At 39.3% G+C, this 15828-nt stretch overlaps 1 protein-coding gene across 6 annotated transcripts in view; it reads left to right on the forward strand.

Moving 5' to 3' along the window:
• Nucleotides 1-9314, forward strand: part of ATXN7L1 (ataxin 7 like 1) — a 112486-nt gene extending 103172 nt beyond the window's left edge. For 4 of the 6 annotated variants that reach the window (XM_062491614.1, XM_062491617.1, XM_062491619.1 and 1 more), the window contains 2 exons: nucleotides 3181-3255; nucleotides 6402-9314. In XM_062491614.1, coding sequence (XP_062347598.1) covers nucleotides 3181-3255; nucleotides 6402-6443 — 117 coding nt within the window. In that variant the 3' untranslated portion in view covers nucleotides 6444-9314. Of the gene's footprint in view, nucleotides 1-3180; nucleotides 3256-5949 lie in introns of all 6 variants that reach the window. The other 2 variants (XM_062491620.1, XM_062491615.1) reach the window with 2 other exon arrangements.
• The last annotated feature ends 6514 nt before the right edge of the window (nucleotides 9315-15828 follow it).

Raw genomic sequence — 15828 nt, forward strand, 5'->3', positions numbered from 1 at the left:
GACAAAAGTGTATGTGAAGTAAGATCTGGTGGGAAAACTGCCAGTGGGATCTTATCATGACCTACTGTTCCATTCTGCTACTGTGTGCAGTGCTGTGCAGTGCACGCAAACAACACCTAGCCCTGGCATCTGGAAGACAAAGCCATAGAAATTAGGATACCTCACAGAATCCAGAGAAGGTAGCTTAGGAAATTTTTTTTGGTTTTGTTTTTGGTGATACTCTCATTTCCTAAGGATATTGCGCATAAAAACAAGTGGAATTTAGAAAAGAAGATGGTAAGGGCAAAGCTATCCATAAATAATGATGGCAGAAATGGGAGAGGGAAAAAGGAATAAATGAATCCTAAAGCTGCTATAGGAGACAGAATGAAGGTCTCAAAGAATGGCTTAGCAGATATATTTTTCTCTTTCCTACTTCCAGCAGAGGTGCAACAGAGATGACTTGTTTGGCTTTTTAAAATGGGGAGTGGCATTGCCTTTCTGTTGTAAGCCTCTTAAATGTGTCCTGCAATCAGAACTGATCTTCAAGTAACTGAAGTCAGCAGAGGTTGCTGTAAATTCTTCCTTCTGTCACACAATCTGAATTTTGAAACGTGTGCCCAAAAAGATTAAATTGCCCCGAGGTTTAAGGTGTCAAATGGAAAGAAAAAGTAAGTACAAATTGGTACTTTGGTACGAACATGGGTAATAGGAAATGGATTGTATCATCTTTTCACAGGACATAGACTGTATCTGTAGCTAGTGCAGTGTGAGGAAATCTTATGGAGGAGCTTCTGAGTCCAAATTCTGAGCTCCCTTGGGATCATATCTGTTCCTGTGTGTCATTCCTGTTTCAATTTGTGATGTATTTCATCGTGCTGCACAGCAATAGAAGTAAATAAAACATAAGAAATCCATCAGAGGTCTTTGCTGAATATTTGTAAAAATGTAATTCTGAGTAATATTTTTTCTTAAGTAAGAGGCTAAATATTTGTAATGAGTGTTACAATATAGAGATATTTAAACATGCTATACATATATATATGTATGTTATGTGTATATATCTGACCAGGTGAATACATACATATATGTATGTATACTTGCATGTATATGTATGTAAAAGTTGGTCACACTTTCCTCTTATACCGCTGGTTTTTGGAGCTACAATAGTAGTCAAAAATAGGAGATAAAATGGAGTTAATTGTATTTCAGAGGTCAGTCTGGCAGCTAATTGTCTTTGGGACAAGGATACTGTATGCAATACAACATAAATGAAATTTGTACCCATTTAAGCATATGGGTCAAATATATATACTCTATATGTGTTTATTGAAACTCTGGAGAATACAATACTTAAATTCCCTTTTAAGCTGTGCTGTTTGACTTGTTGTGCTCTAGTAGTGCAATTACAGTAAAAATCCCACCCAAAAACATGGTGTGGCTTAAAATCTTGCTCCTGTTCCTTCATGTAACAGGGCAAATTGAAGAAATTAAGAATGCAGCAACAGGTGATAGGCTCAGGTACAGTTTTCTTATTTAATTCAACTCTAGACTGGTTAGATCATAACTGGAAGTGTTAACCTTTGGGTTTTGAAGTACACTTTACTTTTAAAAGAAGACTGGGGATAAACAAGGATTTGAGTTTTGGCTGCCCACTTATGCTTTTGAAATGGTTTCCCATCATTAAAGACCCAAGATATCTGGGAACCTTTCTTTCATTTCAAAGTGCTGTACCTGTTCAGCCTGTGTGACTGTTACTCCATTTAAAAAGACATGTATTTATTATTAAAGGGTTTATGAATGCTGTAATGGTGTACGTAGAGAAGAAGGATTTGCAGGTGTGCCCCAGTGTTCTGAATGACCAGGAAAGATACAAGGTTGTGTGTCTTTAGTCAAGACTTGTAGTTGAAGAATGTTATCCTCTAGAGAGCAGCTGTGACAGGCAAAACAAGCTGAAGGGAGTAGGAGAGGAAAAGCCCCATCCTTTTAATCTTCATGTACCATGGGAGCACCTTCAAAACAGGTTGTAAATAAAAACTGCACACATTTATTCTGGATAGAATGTGAACAGAGAACACTGTTTCAAACAATCTCTGTGTGAGAAAGGGCAGGTATGGAGAGGAAGAGAGAGGTTGCCTTTCACTCTGTATTCTGAAATGGCAGAATAACAAACGATGCTGAGGAAGGGAAGGAGAAAGCTGCTCTTGTGAAAGCTCTGCCAGCCAATGCCACAGCCCCACCAAGTCAGTCTGAAACTGGCTACTGCATTTCTCACTGTTCAGGAGACAGCTCCTTGCTGCCTCTCCATCAAAGGATAAATATGATGCTACTTGAAGTCAGTGACTTTGTAAACAACTATTCACACTGCAGTCAGCTGCCATTTGCAGACAGGTGTCCATGGTTAATTTTTATCAGTCTTGTAACCCCTGAGGAACTACTCTGACTCAACAGCTGTGTCCCTTGTTGTGTCACAACAGAAACATATACACCATGTTTACAGGTCATTGTAGAAAAACCTATGACAGGTTGCTCTTGCAGAGTGCTGTAAACTCACAAACATTGAAACAAGCAGTTGGAATATTGCAGTATTATAACTAAGTACTTTTAAAATGTGTGTATGTGCACTACAATTTGCACTCATTCCCAAAGAAATTCTCTGATGCAGTAAATGGATACAAATGCAAATTTGAATCTCTGGAGTTTGGTTCTTGTGATTAATATTTGCTTTATTGATTTATGATATATGGAAAAAAAATGGAATAACTTAGGGCATGCTGTGGTGCTTGGCCACTTGGTTTAAGCTCCCCAGGAGTGGGGAAGGTCTCCTGGGGAAGATCCCATGACCTGGAGCACTCTGTGTTCTCTGAATAGCTGCTCTAAGTGACTCCAGTAACTAGAGAAACCAGTATTACAGTCTAGAGAGGTGGGGGGGTTGCAGTTTATATTCCCTCAGTAACTGTTTTGTGTGTTATTTTCTGACCTGTAACAGTATTTATGTGCCTTTTAAGACTATTTAAAGTATACAGGGCGTGAGAGATAATGATGATTCTATCTGAAGCGTATCTTTTGTAATGGCAGAATACCTGTGTTCCAAATGCAACGTGATAAGTACACGTTACACAGGGAAGAGAAGGCCATCACCAGCATCTGAATTCACCTGACAAATATGCCTCTCAATACTGCTCAATTAATGTTTTTCAGATTGGAAAAAATAGCAGTGTAGCTTTGTCACAATCCAGTCCTTCGAGTACATCAAACCCAGTTCACAACAGACAAGTAAGTTGCTTTTAAAAAAAGTGTACTTAAGTAGTCTGTAAGCAGTTTTGAAGCACTTTATACTATAAAACCTTAAAATGCCATTTCTTTATTAATACAGTTCTTTATAGAAGCTGCCATTCGGTGAACAAATACTAGATTTCTCCTCTCATGTAATTTTTTTCCAGCTGTTTTCCTCTCCAAGAATTATGAATTACAAATTTTTTGCTTGTTTTTCGCCACCTGTATTACAGCTCAGGTTGGCTCATGGCTCAGCCAGCTGCTCACTGGCTGTTGCTTTGGTGATAGAGGCTCAGCAGCATCAGATCTCTGTGTGTTTTGCTGTCCAACTTCTCCTGCTGAGCAAGATGGCACAGCAGAGTCCCCAGACTGGCACAGGAGGGACAGCATTTAAAAATAGGCCAGAAGTGAAGCAGCAAAGGGAGAGCAGAAACAGGGCAGAGAAGATGAGGCATTTGACTATTCAGAGAAACCAATCTGAAAGCATAACTAACCCATGTGTAATATAAGATCTTCTTAGATAGGCTACAATAAATGCTGTAACTCAGCTTTTTTGATCCAGCCTTCATCTGTCTGGAGGACTGCTACACTGGTTTATTTTAATATGGCCCCTACTACTTGACTCTCCAAGTTGAGTACTTTATCAAGAATTTAATATCAAATTCTTTAGTGTGAAAAGGTTTCCCACCTCAGCAAGGTATAGTCAAAAGTAATCCTGAGGACTTTTCTGTAGAGCCAGTGTCTTAGAATTCTGTTATGTATTCTGGCTAAAGTATGCATGAATGGTTGTTCCAAATAGTTGTGCTGCTTAGTTTCTACTGTGTAGACACAGGAAAAGAATAGTAATGATAACCCACCACTGTATGCCCATTCAAAAGACTCTGAATCACTCATATCTTGAGATTACCTGCCAAACGGTATTTTTTTTTCCTCTCACTGCTGAATGCAAAGCAGTATATATATGGAAGAATTACTCTGGAGGGAAAAAAAATTGAAAGTTTCTTCATATTTCTAGGGAGTGGCATTTTCCTGTATGACACTCGTCCAACTGCCAGTGACAAACTGTTCTGAAGTGCAAAACTGTTTTTGTTTTAACATCTTGCTCCTGTGTTAGTGTAAGATACACACTACCCAGGGAGCAGAACTTGTTGGGCTCTGTTGCCTAGATCCCATGGGGAAAACCTGAGAGTTACAGAGCATTAATTTTGTGTCAGCTCTATGTACACTGAGATTATCGCAGAGTTTTTCAGCTGCCTGTTTTCATAAATTTATCAAAAATAGAAATGTTTGCTTGTTTTAAGCCTCACAAACTCTGTATTTTAAAAAAGTTATGTTTCTGCCAGTTTGGTAGTTGAATGTGGAGCTCAAAGTATAAATACAAAACAAAAATCAACCTGATACTAAGTTTTATTATACTTTTTTTTTCTAAACTTACACAGGATTTTAGTATTTGGAGCCATGAATAATGATTCCCTATTTAATAAATGCTTGTCACTGTCAAATCTGAGCTGCTTTGTTGGCAGCTTTTATCTCCAATCTAGCAATTGAAGAGTCTCTAAATAAAATTTCTGTTTTAAACTATGCTGTAATATTTCATTATAAAGGTGTTAATAATTAGGTAATGATAAATGGATCTACAAGTATATGTTGTGTCAGTAAAGATATTACTGTGGAAGCTGAGCTCTCTTGTTTTGAACGTCAGTGTTGCTATAACCATGATATTCAGGGAGTCCAAGTGAAGCAAGGTCTGTAGGCAGAGACAATCTCTGCTATACACCAGGGTTTATAGTTGGAAAAATCTGGCAAGTTTTCATGAATACGTCACAACAACAGACTTCTAACAATGCAGTTGGAGGCAGAGTTGCAGCTGCTGAGCTAAATGTGCATATGGAGCAGTTCCTCTGGACTGCCTCCGCTGTGTTCCTGGCCAGGCAACCTGGCTGAGCTGTCTGCTGGTGCAGAGGGGGAGCCAAAGGCAGGAGAAGATTGCTGCTCTCAAGAGAAGGGAGAGGGGTCCATAGCTCATCACAGACTTGAGTGGCTTGGTGAGAATGTGACATTTGGAAAATTGTGTTGGGCTGTAAACCCAGTCTTGTTTGCACCTGTGACCGCCCGGGCGCAGTCTGGCTGGGAGAGCCTCCCACTGGCCTTCCCAAAGCAGCTGGTTGGAGTGAGAGGACACTTGGCAGTGCTGTGAAAGTCACCTGCCACCCATAACTGAGTGTTTCTCATTATTGAGTTGTGAGCTGAAGGTGGCCTGCAGTTGTTTTGCTGTCACAGGAGTAGCTCCTTTTGATCATTTGCTCCATGTGTTGAAGTTCACTCGGGTACTCCCGTGGGACTGATCATGAGAGCTGTTGTGAGCCTGTCAGTTCCCTCCCTTTGCATTAAACTCCTTCAGGTTAAACTCAAATGGATTCTTCCTAACTAATGTGTAATATGAACATTGCTGCCCCCCTTGGAGACCCACACTAGGGATTGTATACATAAAAGCGTGCCTGTTTTTCCAACTACTGTTGCTTTAGTAAAAGAAATACTACTTTCCCCTACAAAAGCTACTTGGTCTTTAACAAATATTATTGGAATGGTAGTTTTACAATCAAATTATTTGTGCCTGTATGTATTAAAAGTGTTTTCTCCAGATTTTATTCTTGTTCTAGGTTTTTAACTAATCAAGTCTTTTTGTCTTCATAGTGCTTTTAGGTGCCTGAAAGTGTTAACACTTCAAGACCTCAGTATGCGGTGGTTTTTAAATACTGAATAACTAGATCATTTTATTAAGGGAAGGTGACAACGTGTATGCTGTGTGAGGATTCCTTGTGCATGAAAACATGCTGTGTAGAGGAAAAGATTCTTCAGAATTGTCGTCTAATTGCTGCTCTTTATTTGTAATGATAACCAAGTTAATGAACATGAGATTCACCAAAGCTTACTAAAATCAGACCGTCCCAAAAGGAAATATGCCATTTATTCAAAGCAGTTCATTTTCTTAAAGGTCTAATGTAGTCAGTAAACAGGGAGGAAATTTAGTTCAGGGACTTGAAATAAATTCCTGCTTTGAGTACTGTCAGCCACAGACATTATTGAAGTGTTTTATACCAAAAGACATTGTATGATTTTGAACCTGGCTCTGGTTTCTCTTTTAGAAGACATCAAACCGGACTGGTAGAATAAGGACTCTTCCATAACAAGGAAAAGGAACCAGCCTATAATCTCTAGCTCTCAGCAGCCCTACTCCACAGGGTTTTTCTTTTCTATGTCCTGCAGATGGATTTAATCTTTTATGAATTTGTGGTTTTAAAGAGAATTAAATTTACAGAAAACTGTAATAGTGATTTGTTTAGTTTTTTCCACTTGTATTTGCCACTGATCTGTGCGTTCTGCTTGGTTATGTTTCATGCCTTTTAAAGCTGTTAGTGTTGCAATGCTCCCTTTGTTTCCTAACCAGAACACAATGGACATTCCAAAAAAAAAAATCCAGATCATGATTTGAATTTACTTAAAGGATCTCCAAATTTTTTCATTAAATAAAAATTACAGTAATTCTGTATTTAAGCTTGTCCTATGGATAAAAATTGAGTGCATTTCTTAGTAATTTGCAAACAGCTGGGGCACTGCAACTTTAGGGACTAATCCTGATTGGTGCTCTGTACCTACAGCATTTAATAATTTCAGTGGGAATTCTGAGTGTTCAGCCTCTTCCAGGATCAGGCTCTTAAGGAATCTATATTTCAATCAATGCATAGCAGAATTTTGCACCAAACTGTAATTACTGTTTATCAGGGGCCCAATGTGTAAAATCCCCATATCTTGGGGGATTTCCAGACCCTTAAGAACACAGCACTTGATAATTCCAGTGAGCAGTTTGGGTTTGCGAGGACAGGAGTTGAGCAGATTGGCTTGCATTAATAGAATTGCACTGACAGTGTTTCTTATAGGATTACTGAATAATTTTTTAATAAAATATAGATTTTATAATCAGGAAGCCAATACTAGGTACTGGAACAATAGTACAGAGGAGTTAATTTTTATTTCTACAGTGTTAAAAGTGCACTTATATGCTGGTTTATTTACATCTTGGGGAAAGGCGAGAGACTGCAAATAGGGAGATTATTACTACTTTCTTTTTTAAAAAAAGAAGGGTTAAGGCAAATTTTAAGACTAAAAATGTTTAAGCAATTATAAACAAGGCTAGACCCTTTGAAAAAAAAGTTTAGAAATATTCTTAAAATAAATTTTTATAGTGTTAATTTTGTAATAATTTATGTTTTGCTATACTTCAGAGCTAACTGACCGGTATAGTTTCAGAAACAGTATGAAACTTAGGAAAGTTTAAGCAATGTTTATATTTTTAAAATGTTCTTTGAATTATGTTTTTATTGTACATTTCTTCAGACTGAAAAAATGTGTACATATCTCTGTTATTTTTGCACAATTTTTGTCTTGTTCAGTTTTAGGAGCAGTACTATGTTGATTTTTTTTTAATTTATTTTGAGTTATAAAACTGCAGGATTTTAAAAATCTCAGTAACAAAGTCATCCTCTGTAATCAATGAACTGCTATTTCTAGTTGTTGAGGGAAAACAGTGGTTGTGAGATTCAGTGGTTGCTTCTGAGAAATAATGCTAATCAGTGACTGAAGGAGCAATTTTGTAGTTTTAGGAAGCTTTAGCTGTTTCCATGCATCTTTTAATTGGAAAGCTGAATTATGGAGCCTGTCCTTTGAATGCTGCTTAAATTTTATTTTCAACTGGCTTACAACTGACAGCATTTCAGGAAAGTTAAGCACGAAGTAAAATCCCGTGGTGTTCATTCATCGTCAAAGAATCATTATTTAATTAAATGTATTGGAAATTTTAGCCTGCAAAATGAAATGGAAATAAACGTGTGGGAAAAAAAAAAAAAAGCGGATACAAACTGGACCAGCCTATAATGCATTCTTAGTGTAGCATTCACTCATAGTTCTTTTTCTTCCCCATTTGCCTGAAAACCTTGTGATTTGTTTCCAGCAATAGAGGCTCAGAAGCTTTGGTTGTTACACATACGCAATGCATAGGCCCGGCAGCCATAAAAAGCGACTTGGATAACTTGTATGCCTTCTTTTGTATCGATGTAACAATTGTAAATAGTGCTGATCGACCTTTGTAGAGAATAGTTTATACAGCATATTCTATAATTGCTGATTCTCAGTGAACTATTGTTTTAAAAAAAAAAGAAGAAAAAAAGAAATTTTTCTATTTACACCTTATATTTTGTTATGCTGTTTGACCCATGGCACTTTAACAAAACTCTGTGGGTTTTGCATAGCTGGTCAGTCATGGGATATATTAAATAACTGTTGTTGCACAGAAATGAATTTGCACCTGCTATATTGTGCTTTCCTACTACAGATTTTAGAACCTTTTCCAGAAGACTTTTGAAGAAAGCATGTCCAATCATTCTAAGAAAAAAAAATGCCATACTTGTACAGCCAATTTCTTTTCTACAATCCATATTTTGTAACACTAAGTATTTTCATTCTTTGTCCTGCACCTTTATGTATTAGCAGTATCAAATAGAATTCATTCCATGCTTGTGATAATTGTAAGCAGAATAAATGTCTAAAGTAGGTGTAAATAGTAAATTCTATGGCTTACAGTTTAAAAAAGGAAAACCAGAACAAACATGTATCTGATTGATACTGCCATGGTTCAACACCGGGCCTGGAGATATTCTCTAGTGAGCGATTGTATTTTTTGTTTTTTGCTTTATTATTATTTTTTTTTGTAACATGGCTTTGTAAATAAAATAATTTATATGTTTGTAAGAAACAGGTGGGGTTTGTCATTATTTCTCTTCACAAAGCAAAAATGGTGTGTATTGCAAGACTGTCCTTTCTCTTCCCAGAGGCTGAAATACACTTTGCAGATGCCCTGCACTAAGAACTCCACGGTAGTTCAGAAGATCTGCCCAGCTTTCTGTACAGGGCTGAATTGCCCTGGGATTATTTTTGCCATTCATGTCTAAAATATTTCTGTATGTACATGTCAAGACACGTGCGGTGATCAGCTACTGAGGTTTTTTGCACTGATAAACCATTTTTAAATTCCTTTGCTTAGCTGAATGCATTTTCTCATTCCTTATTAGTGTAAGAATTAACTTTGTTACAGCTGCTAGATTTAGGAATTCTCACTTCAATGGGCAGTGCAAATTTATAACCAGTCTCTTTATCGTTGTCAATAGTAAAACCACAGCTCTTATCTAGGCATTAAGATTCTTGTTCTGTGCAAAGCCTGTTCCAATTACAGATCAAATGAGACTTAAATTGTTCATTGGCTCGACAGCTCTGCAGAGAGGATTGCAGTTTTTTCTCTTGCAGCCACCCTCTTCTGCAAATCTGGGGAAGATGTACATTTTTATGCTCCCTTATGAAGTATCTGGAAACTGTCTTGCAGATACTGTAGGGAAGATGCTCACAATGACAGTACCTTTTTTAAAAGCAAGCAATTTAGACTGCAAACTGCATTTTTGTGTGCATACACTCAGAACTGGCAGAGGAGCTAGGAAGTTAGGCTGCCTTGCAGGAAAAGAGAATTGAAGGAGGGAAATTTTACCTTCTAGGTAAACAGCTCTTTGTGTGATGTCTTAGACTTTCTGATACCTGTCACGAAAGTGAATCCTGAATTTCCTCTTTACTGCCTAATTAATGCCTTGATCTGAGATACTCTGAGATACTTGTATTTTTGAAAGCTTTTTTTTTTATCTTTATCATTTCCACTACAGTAATAATGAATATCATGAAGTAGCAGTAGATACTGAAATTTCATCTGATAGAAGTGGTCACCATGTATGGCTAAAGAGTAACACTCTGTTCATGAGATGCTCTGCTATTTCTTGCAGCTGTAAGAAATCAAAGCTACAGCCAAGACAACAGAAGACTATGGCTGATACCTTAGTTCCTTGCCATCACTGCCTATGGCCAGCAAAGGTTGAAGACCACTGACTTTACTTCCCTGAAATTCAGTACATTTTTAGCTCTTGTGGGTTTGTTGGAGTGATCTATAAGCTGTTCACATATTTGGAGTTGGGTTTTACCTCCATTTTTTGGTTATGCACAAGTATTGTGCTTGTACCACTCCTCTCCTGCTTGTATTCTCTAACATGCTCTGAATACCTGCAATTTTAGAGGGAAGCAGCTCACACTGTAACTTCTTTATTCATTGTGCTCTCATTTTTATGCTTCTGTTTTTACCATGGAACTATTTATTTTAGAAGAAAGTCATTGCTGTGTGCAACCAGGATCTGTTTTATTCTTCCAAATCTGTCAGTATTCACAATTGGAAGAAATGCCAAATACTGATTCCAGAAATATTTGGAGGAGAGTCCTACAACACACTGAGACTTCAGAACACAAGAATATTTATTTCATGCAAATTTTTCTATACTGTCTTTCTCCTCGAATACTTCCTCAAAACAATTGTTCAAAGCAAATGCAGATCTCTTTTAAAAGATTATTTCCTAAGTAGAAGAAAGCTAAAGCTGATCATTCAGCAGCAGGTCCTTTGACTGGAGGATCCATGGCAGACAGTACTGAGCTCTTGTTCTCATTTTGTGATGCACCACAAATGACACAGGCTGGATTCTTTTGTGTGGGGGTTTTGTTGTTTATGGCTGACCCAAAAATACTTTGCTCTAATCTGTGATCTGTTCTCCCTCCAGAAATGAGAAGAGAAGCTTTAGGGGAAGCTTTCCAGCAATAATAATCAGGATCCAGGAGAACTTGATTTGAGGGCAAGGACACCAGTTGGGATTTGAGATGGGGTGCTACCTTCTGCTGTGCCCTTTGCTCATTTCCCAAATGTGGCATACTAAGCTCTGAAATTCAGTCTGGGTTTGATTAACAGGGAGCAGTTGCTAACATGGTTGATGTGACACCTCAAAGGTAGTTTTTCAGAAAAGCTGTCTGTCATGGACAAAGTGCATTTACAGAATGCACAGGTGTGAAGGCCTGTTGGTGTGAAAGGCCTGATGAACACTCCCTGGGACTCCTGTGTCTGTGTCAGCTCGTTTCCAGCCTGGCCCTACTGAGGCAGCAGGTGAAATGGGGATGGAGGAGACATCACTGCATCATCCCTTCCCAGTGGGAAATTTCCTCAGGGCTGGTTTGAAGAGCTGTGGCACAGGTGAGTGAGATAGGTCACTACTGGGAAATGACTACACAGGCTCAACCTCTTTGCCTTTCCCACCACAGGTGCAATATGTACATATATTTGTATATAAATATATAGATATGTATCTTGCCTCAGTTCTAAGCTGTTCTCAACAGCCTACACAAGAAACCTTCATCTCTGGTCAGCTTCACTCTTAAACTGTAATTATTTGCCTTCCTTTTTCTTTATTTCTCTTCTTTTGACCCATAATCAGTTGGAGGGTTTTGTGGTATGGTTTCTTGGACATTTGGAGTTTTTGTTGTTTTTATAATCTTGCCTTGAGCTACTCCTTCCACGTTACTTTTCTTTAGGATTTGTGTTTGTAACACCAACAAGGGCTCTTCCTGGTAACTCTGCTTTTACAAAGTACTGACTGAATTGACTACAGTTAGAGCAGACATGTGGATTTGCAATCAGGTACAGGAAAAGACAGGGAGTATTCTTCAGAAGCACGAACCTTTGGAGGAAACACAGCCATACTTCTGCTTCCTAACTGCATGCCATCTTTTTGTTGCTCAAAATGTCTGTTTGAGCTATGGGGTGTCAGAGACACTGGGGTGATGGAGATGGACCTGTGACCTGTCCCACCCTGTGTAGTGTGAACTCATTCGACAGATACTGCTGGAATAGAAGCATCTGTGCTTTGAAGAGCTATGGGCTCAGAGCCATACTTAAACAGGAAAATATACAGTATATCTCAAAGAATGTAGGCTCCTGTTCAAGTAACTTCTTCTCTCCCCTTTGCCTTCAGCAGGAGTCCAACTATAGCTCCAGGAAATCAGTTTCATGGTTTTTCAGCCAACTGTGAAGTGGACAGTTCTGTTACAGTAAAGTCTTCTGATAACAAACTAAGCATTTTGTGACTTATTCTTCTTGACTCAGAAACAAGAAGTACTTTTGTAATTACTGATTTATTTTTCCCAGTACGTGATTTCTGATGACAGGTTTAGCCTTTATTTTGCAGCTGACTGGGGGAAAGGGGAAAAAAAAGCCAACATTCACAGCTTAGACTGATGACTATGATGACTACTTGTTCTTGTGGAGAGCACTGGGATGGCACAAGTGGTGATCCAGCTACTTCTGTCGTACATCAAGGACAATTTTTTGACAGAAGGGCTCAACAAGCCAACTGGGGCTATGCTAGACATGCTGCTCACACATAAGGAAGGACTGCTGGGAGCACTGACACTGGTGGCAGCCTTGACAGCAGTGACTACAATATAGCAAAGCTTTAGATTCTGAGAGAAGTGAGGAAGATAAATAGTTGAATTGCAACCCTGGGATTTAGGAGAGCAGATTTTGTCTCCTGCAGACATTTTGTTGTCAAAATCCCACAGAAGACTGACCTAAAGGGCCCAGGAGAGCCAGCTGAAGCACAGGAACAGTCCATTCTGATCTTCAGGAAGCTGAGCAGACATGGGAGAAGGTCAGCATGGTTGAATGGAGAGCTCCTGACTACGTCAGAGGCAAAAGGCAAGTACACGGACTGGGGAAGCAGGGGTGGATACCCTAGAGGAATAAACAGTGCCTAGGCATGCTGAAACAGAACCAGGAATGCCAAAGCACAGCTGGAGCTGGAATTAGTGAGGGATGTGAAGGACACTTGCAGTACATTAACATGGAAGGAAAAGTGAGTAGAATGTGGGTCCCACTACATGTGGTAGGTAACCTGGTGACAGGACAGGGAAGTGACGAGGTACACTCGGAGCTGCCTTTGCTTCAGGTTTCAGCTGGAGAGGTCTGTGCTCAGAGCTTTGGATATATTTTGGGCACTGAGGTGCTATCCCCAGGATGTCTGAGTGAAGGACTGCATATCCTGCATCTCTAGAAGCCTGTGGGAAAAGCTGGGCCTGATTCAGGGGTACAGGCTGATACCATTCCCGTGTAGCTGAGCACTGGAACACAGAGCAAATGGTGTTGTGGAGTCTCCATTCTGGAGACAATAAAAACTTGCAAAAGCTGTGAACAAACTGAGCTGGTCTTTGAAATTAGCCCAGTTTGAGGAGGAAAGGAAATTGACCACATGATCTCCAGAGGACAATTTCAATTTAATTATTCTGCTGTTCAGCACAGTAAAAACAACAGGAAAAAAAAAAGTGGTTCTGGCTGTTGGCATAATTAATACTCAGACGCTCAGTATTTCTGTACTTAAGCACTTTCCTCTGTAAATGTATAGTATAAAATCCCCTGATGAGGAACTCACCTGTATCTTGGAAGTCCTTGGGGACACACAGAGGGAAGGTGGTGGAGCTTTTCCAAAGCACTTACAGGAATGGCAGGACAGGACCAATCCCTACAGCTCACCCTTTGTTCCCTAGCAGAGTGCTTCCCAATGTCCATGCTGAGGAGCAGCAGAGTAAAGCTTTAAAGGAGCTGCTCTCAGCAGCTCTGTGCACAGGAAGCCTGTGGCACATCTAGGGATTCTTCCCAGCCCATATTACTCCTGTCTTTTCCTGCAGCCCTAGACTTCAGTCTTCTGACACTCCCACTGAAAGAACGTGTCCCTCTGTCTTGTCTGCCTGTTTTCCCTTGCAAGACAAATGGTAGTTCTGGAACCAGCTGCATATCTGACCTGCAGTCCCTGTTTCTCTTCATTACAACTCTTAAAGGCTCACTGTAGTCTATTTAGCCCTATTAAATTAGATAAAAGGCTTAAATTACCAGTGATATTCTGTAGAAGGCTCAGCTTCTGTCACAACAGGTGTTAAGCCTTTTAAACAAATCTAATTTATACAACCACTTTAAACAGATGAAAATAACTTGGTCCTTTAGTTCTTTATTAAAACTCATTTAGCAGCATCTCTATAGTGCAACCAGAATACTTTCAGATGTTTGTCAAATCCTGTTTTTCTCAGCCAGCAGAAGTTCAATTTCCTTTACAACAGTCCATGGAAGCTCCTTACAGATTATCCTGAACTATCATACTTACAGGATCCATATATATAGCTGGTACTATCACAATATGAACTGAGGATAATAATTTATTACATAAATAATAAACACATTATTCATTATCAGAATATTTTTTCAAGTAAATAAATTATGTTTCCTTAACAGTGAAACAGAATTTTAAAAAACGCATTTCTACTTGTAAATAAAATTGGGGTTTGCTGTGTTTAGTGATTTTTTGAACCCTCCCTCAGGGAGATGCATTTAATCTGTAATTCCTGTGCTTATTCTTAAAATTTTAGCCTTAATGTATATTTCATACTGGTTATCTTTGTTGACTAGTAAAGGAGAAACATCCTTTGCCAAATGCTGGTTTCCTTGACCCAAACACTGACCTACCTACCTACCTACCTACCAGTATTTCACTTGCTTCTTCCTTTCCTGTCAATCTTCTTATCCTTAGGTTCTCATTTGCAAGAATGTATTTCCCACATCTTTATTTCTCTTCTGCTGACCAGCTCTCCTCCTCATTTCAATCTACACTTTGTCCTATGGCTCTTTTTTTAGGGAAATATTTTGCTAATGCTTTGCAAACTCTGCAGAAAGGCATAGAAAGACGTGCAGGAATTGATTGAGTAACTATGGAATATTTTACTTAGGAAAAGGAGGTTTCCATCAGTGTCATAAGAAGCAACTGTTAGAAACCTACAGTTCCTCTAGCCCTAATTGAGACTCAAAGCAAGGAGCATAGTCAGTTTAAAATAACAGAGAATACAGACACCACGTGGCTATACAATCTCTGCAGCTTTGGATGCTGCCTTTCTCCCACGTTATCTAAGAAAAAATAAATGAATTCTATTAATGCCTTGTGGTATTTTAGTTTTGGCAAATAATTAAATAAATTTAGCCCTAGACTTTTCAAGGGAATACTATTCTTCTTTACTGTATGTTCATTTATCATTGTCTGATTTTATATGATGGCAGATAGTTATATCTTTGTAGATTACCTTATTTATTTTTTTTTTAGTGGGATGCTTTATTTGATTGTGGTTCCCCTATTAACTGTGGGTAGTACAGTCAAAAGCTTCTTTGATGTGTCTTCTCTGTTTGCACAGGCTATGCTGTAAGACTCGGTAATGGTTTTAAAATGTAACCTCTCTTTGTCTCAGCTGCTGGGCCACTGGTTTTGCACCTGGTAGGGGTGTGGAACACTGGGAATATCCTGGCAGCCCCTCACACTGCGGGGATGAAGCAGGGCTGTGTCTGGGGAACGGTAGGAGGTGAAGAAGGTGGTACCGCCGGTGGAAGGAGACGTGGCTGGAGGTGAGAACACAGAATCACAGATTCCTTAGGGTTGGGAGCGACTCCTGGAGATCAGCCCGGCCTGCGCTGGGACCCTGCGGCGGGGGACACGGGAGCACGTCCGGGCGGGTTTGGAATGTCCCCACTGAGGGGACCCGCCACCGCCCTGGGCAGCTGTTCCAGTGCTCCGCCAC

This window comes from Cinclus cinclus, chromosome 4 (assembly GCF_963662255.1).
Source record: "Cinclus cinclus chromosome 4, bCinCin1.1, whole genome shotgun sequence".
Taxonomy (NCBI): Eukaryota; Metazoa; Chordata; class Aves; order Passeriformes; family Cinclidae; genus Cinclus; species Cinclus cinclus.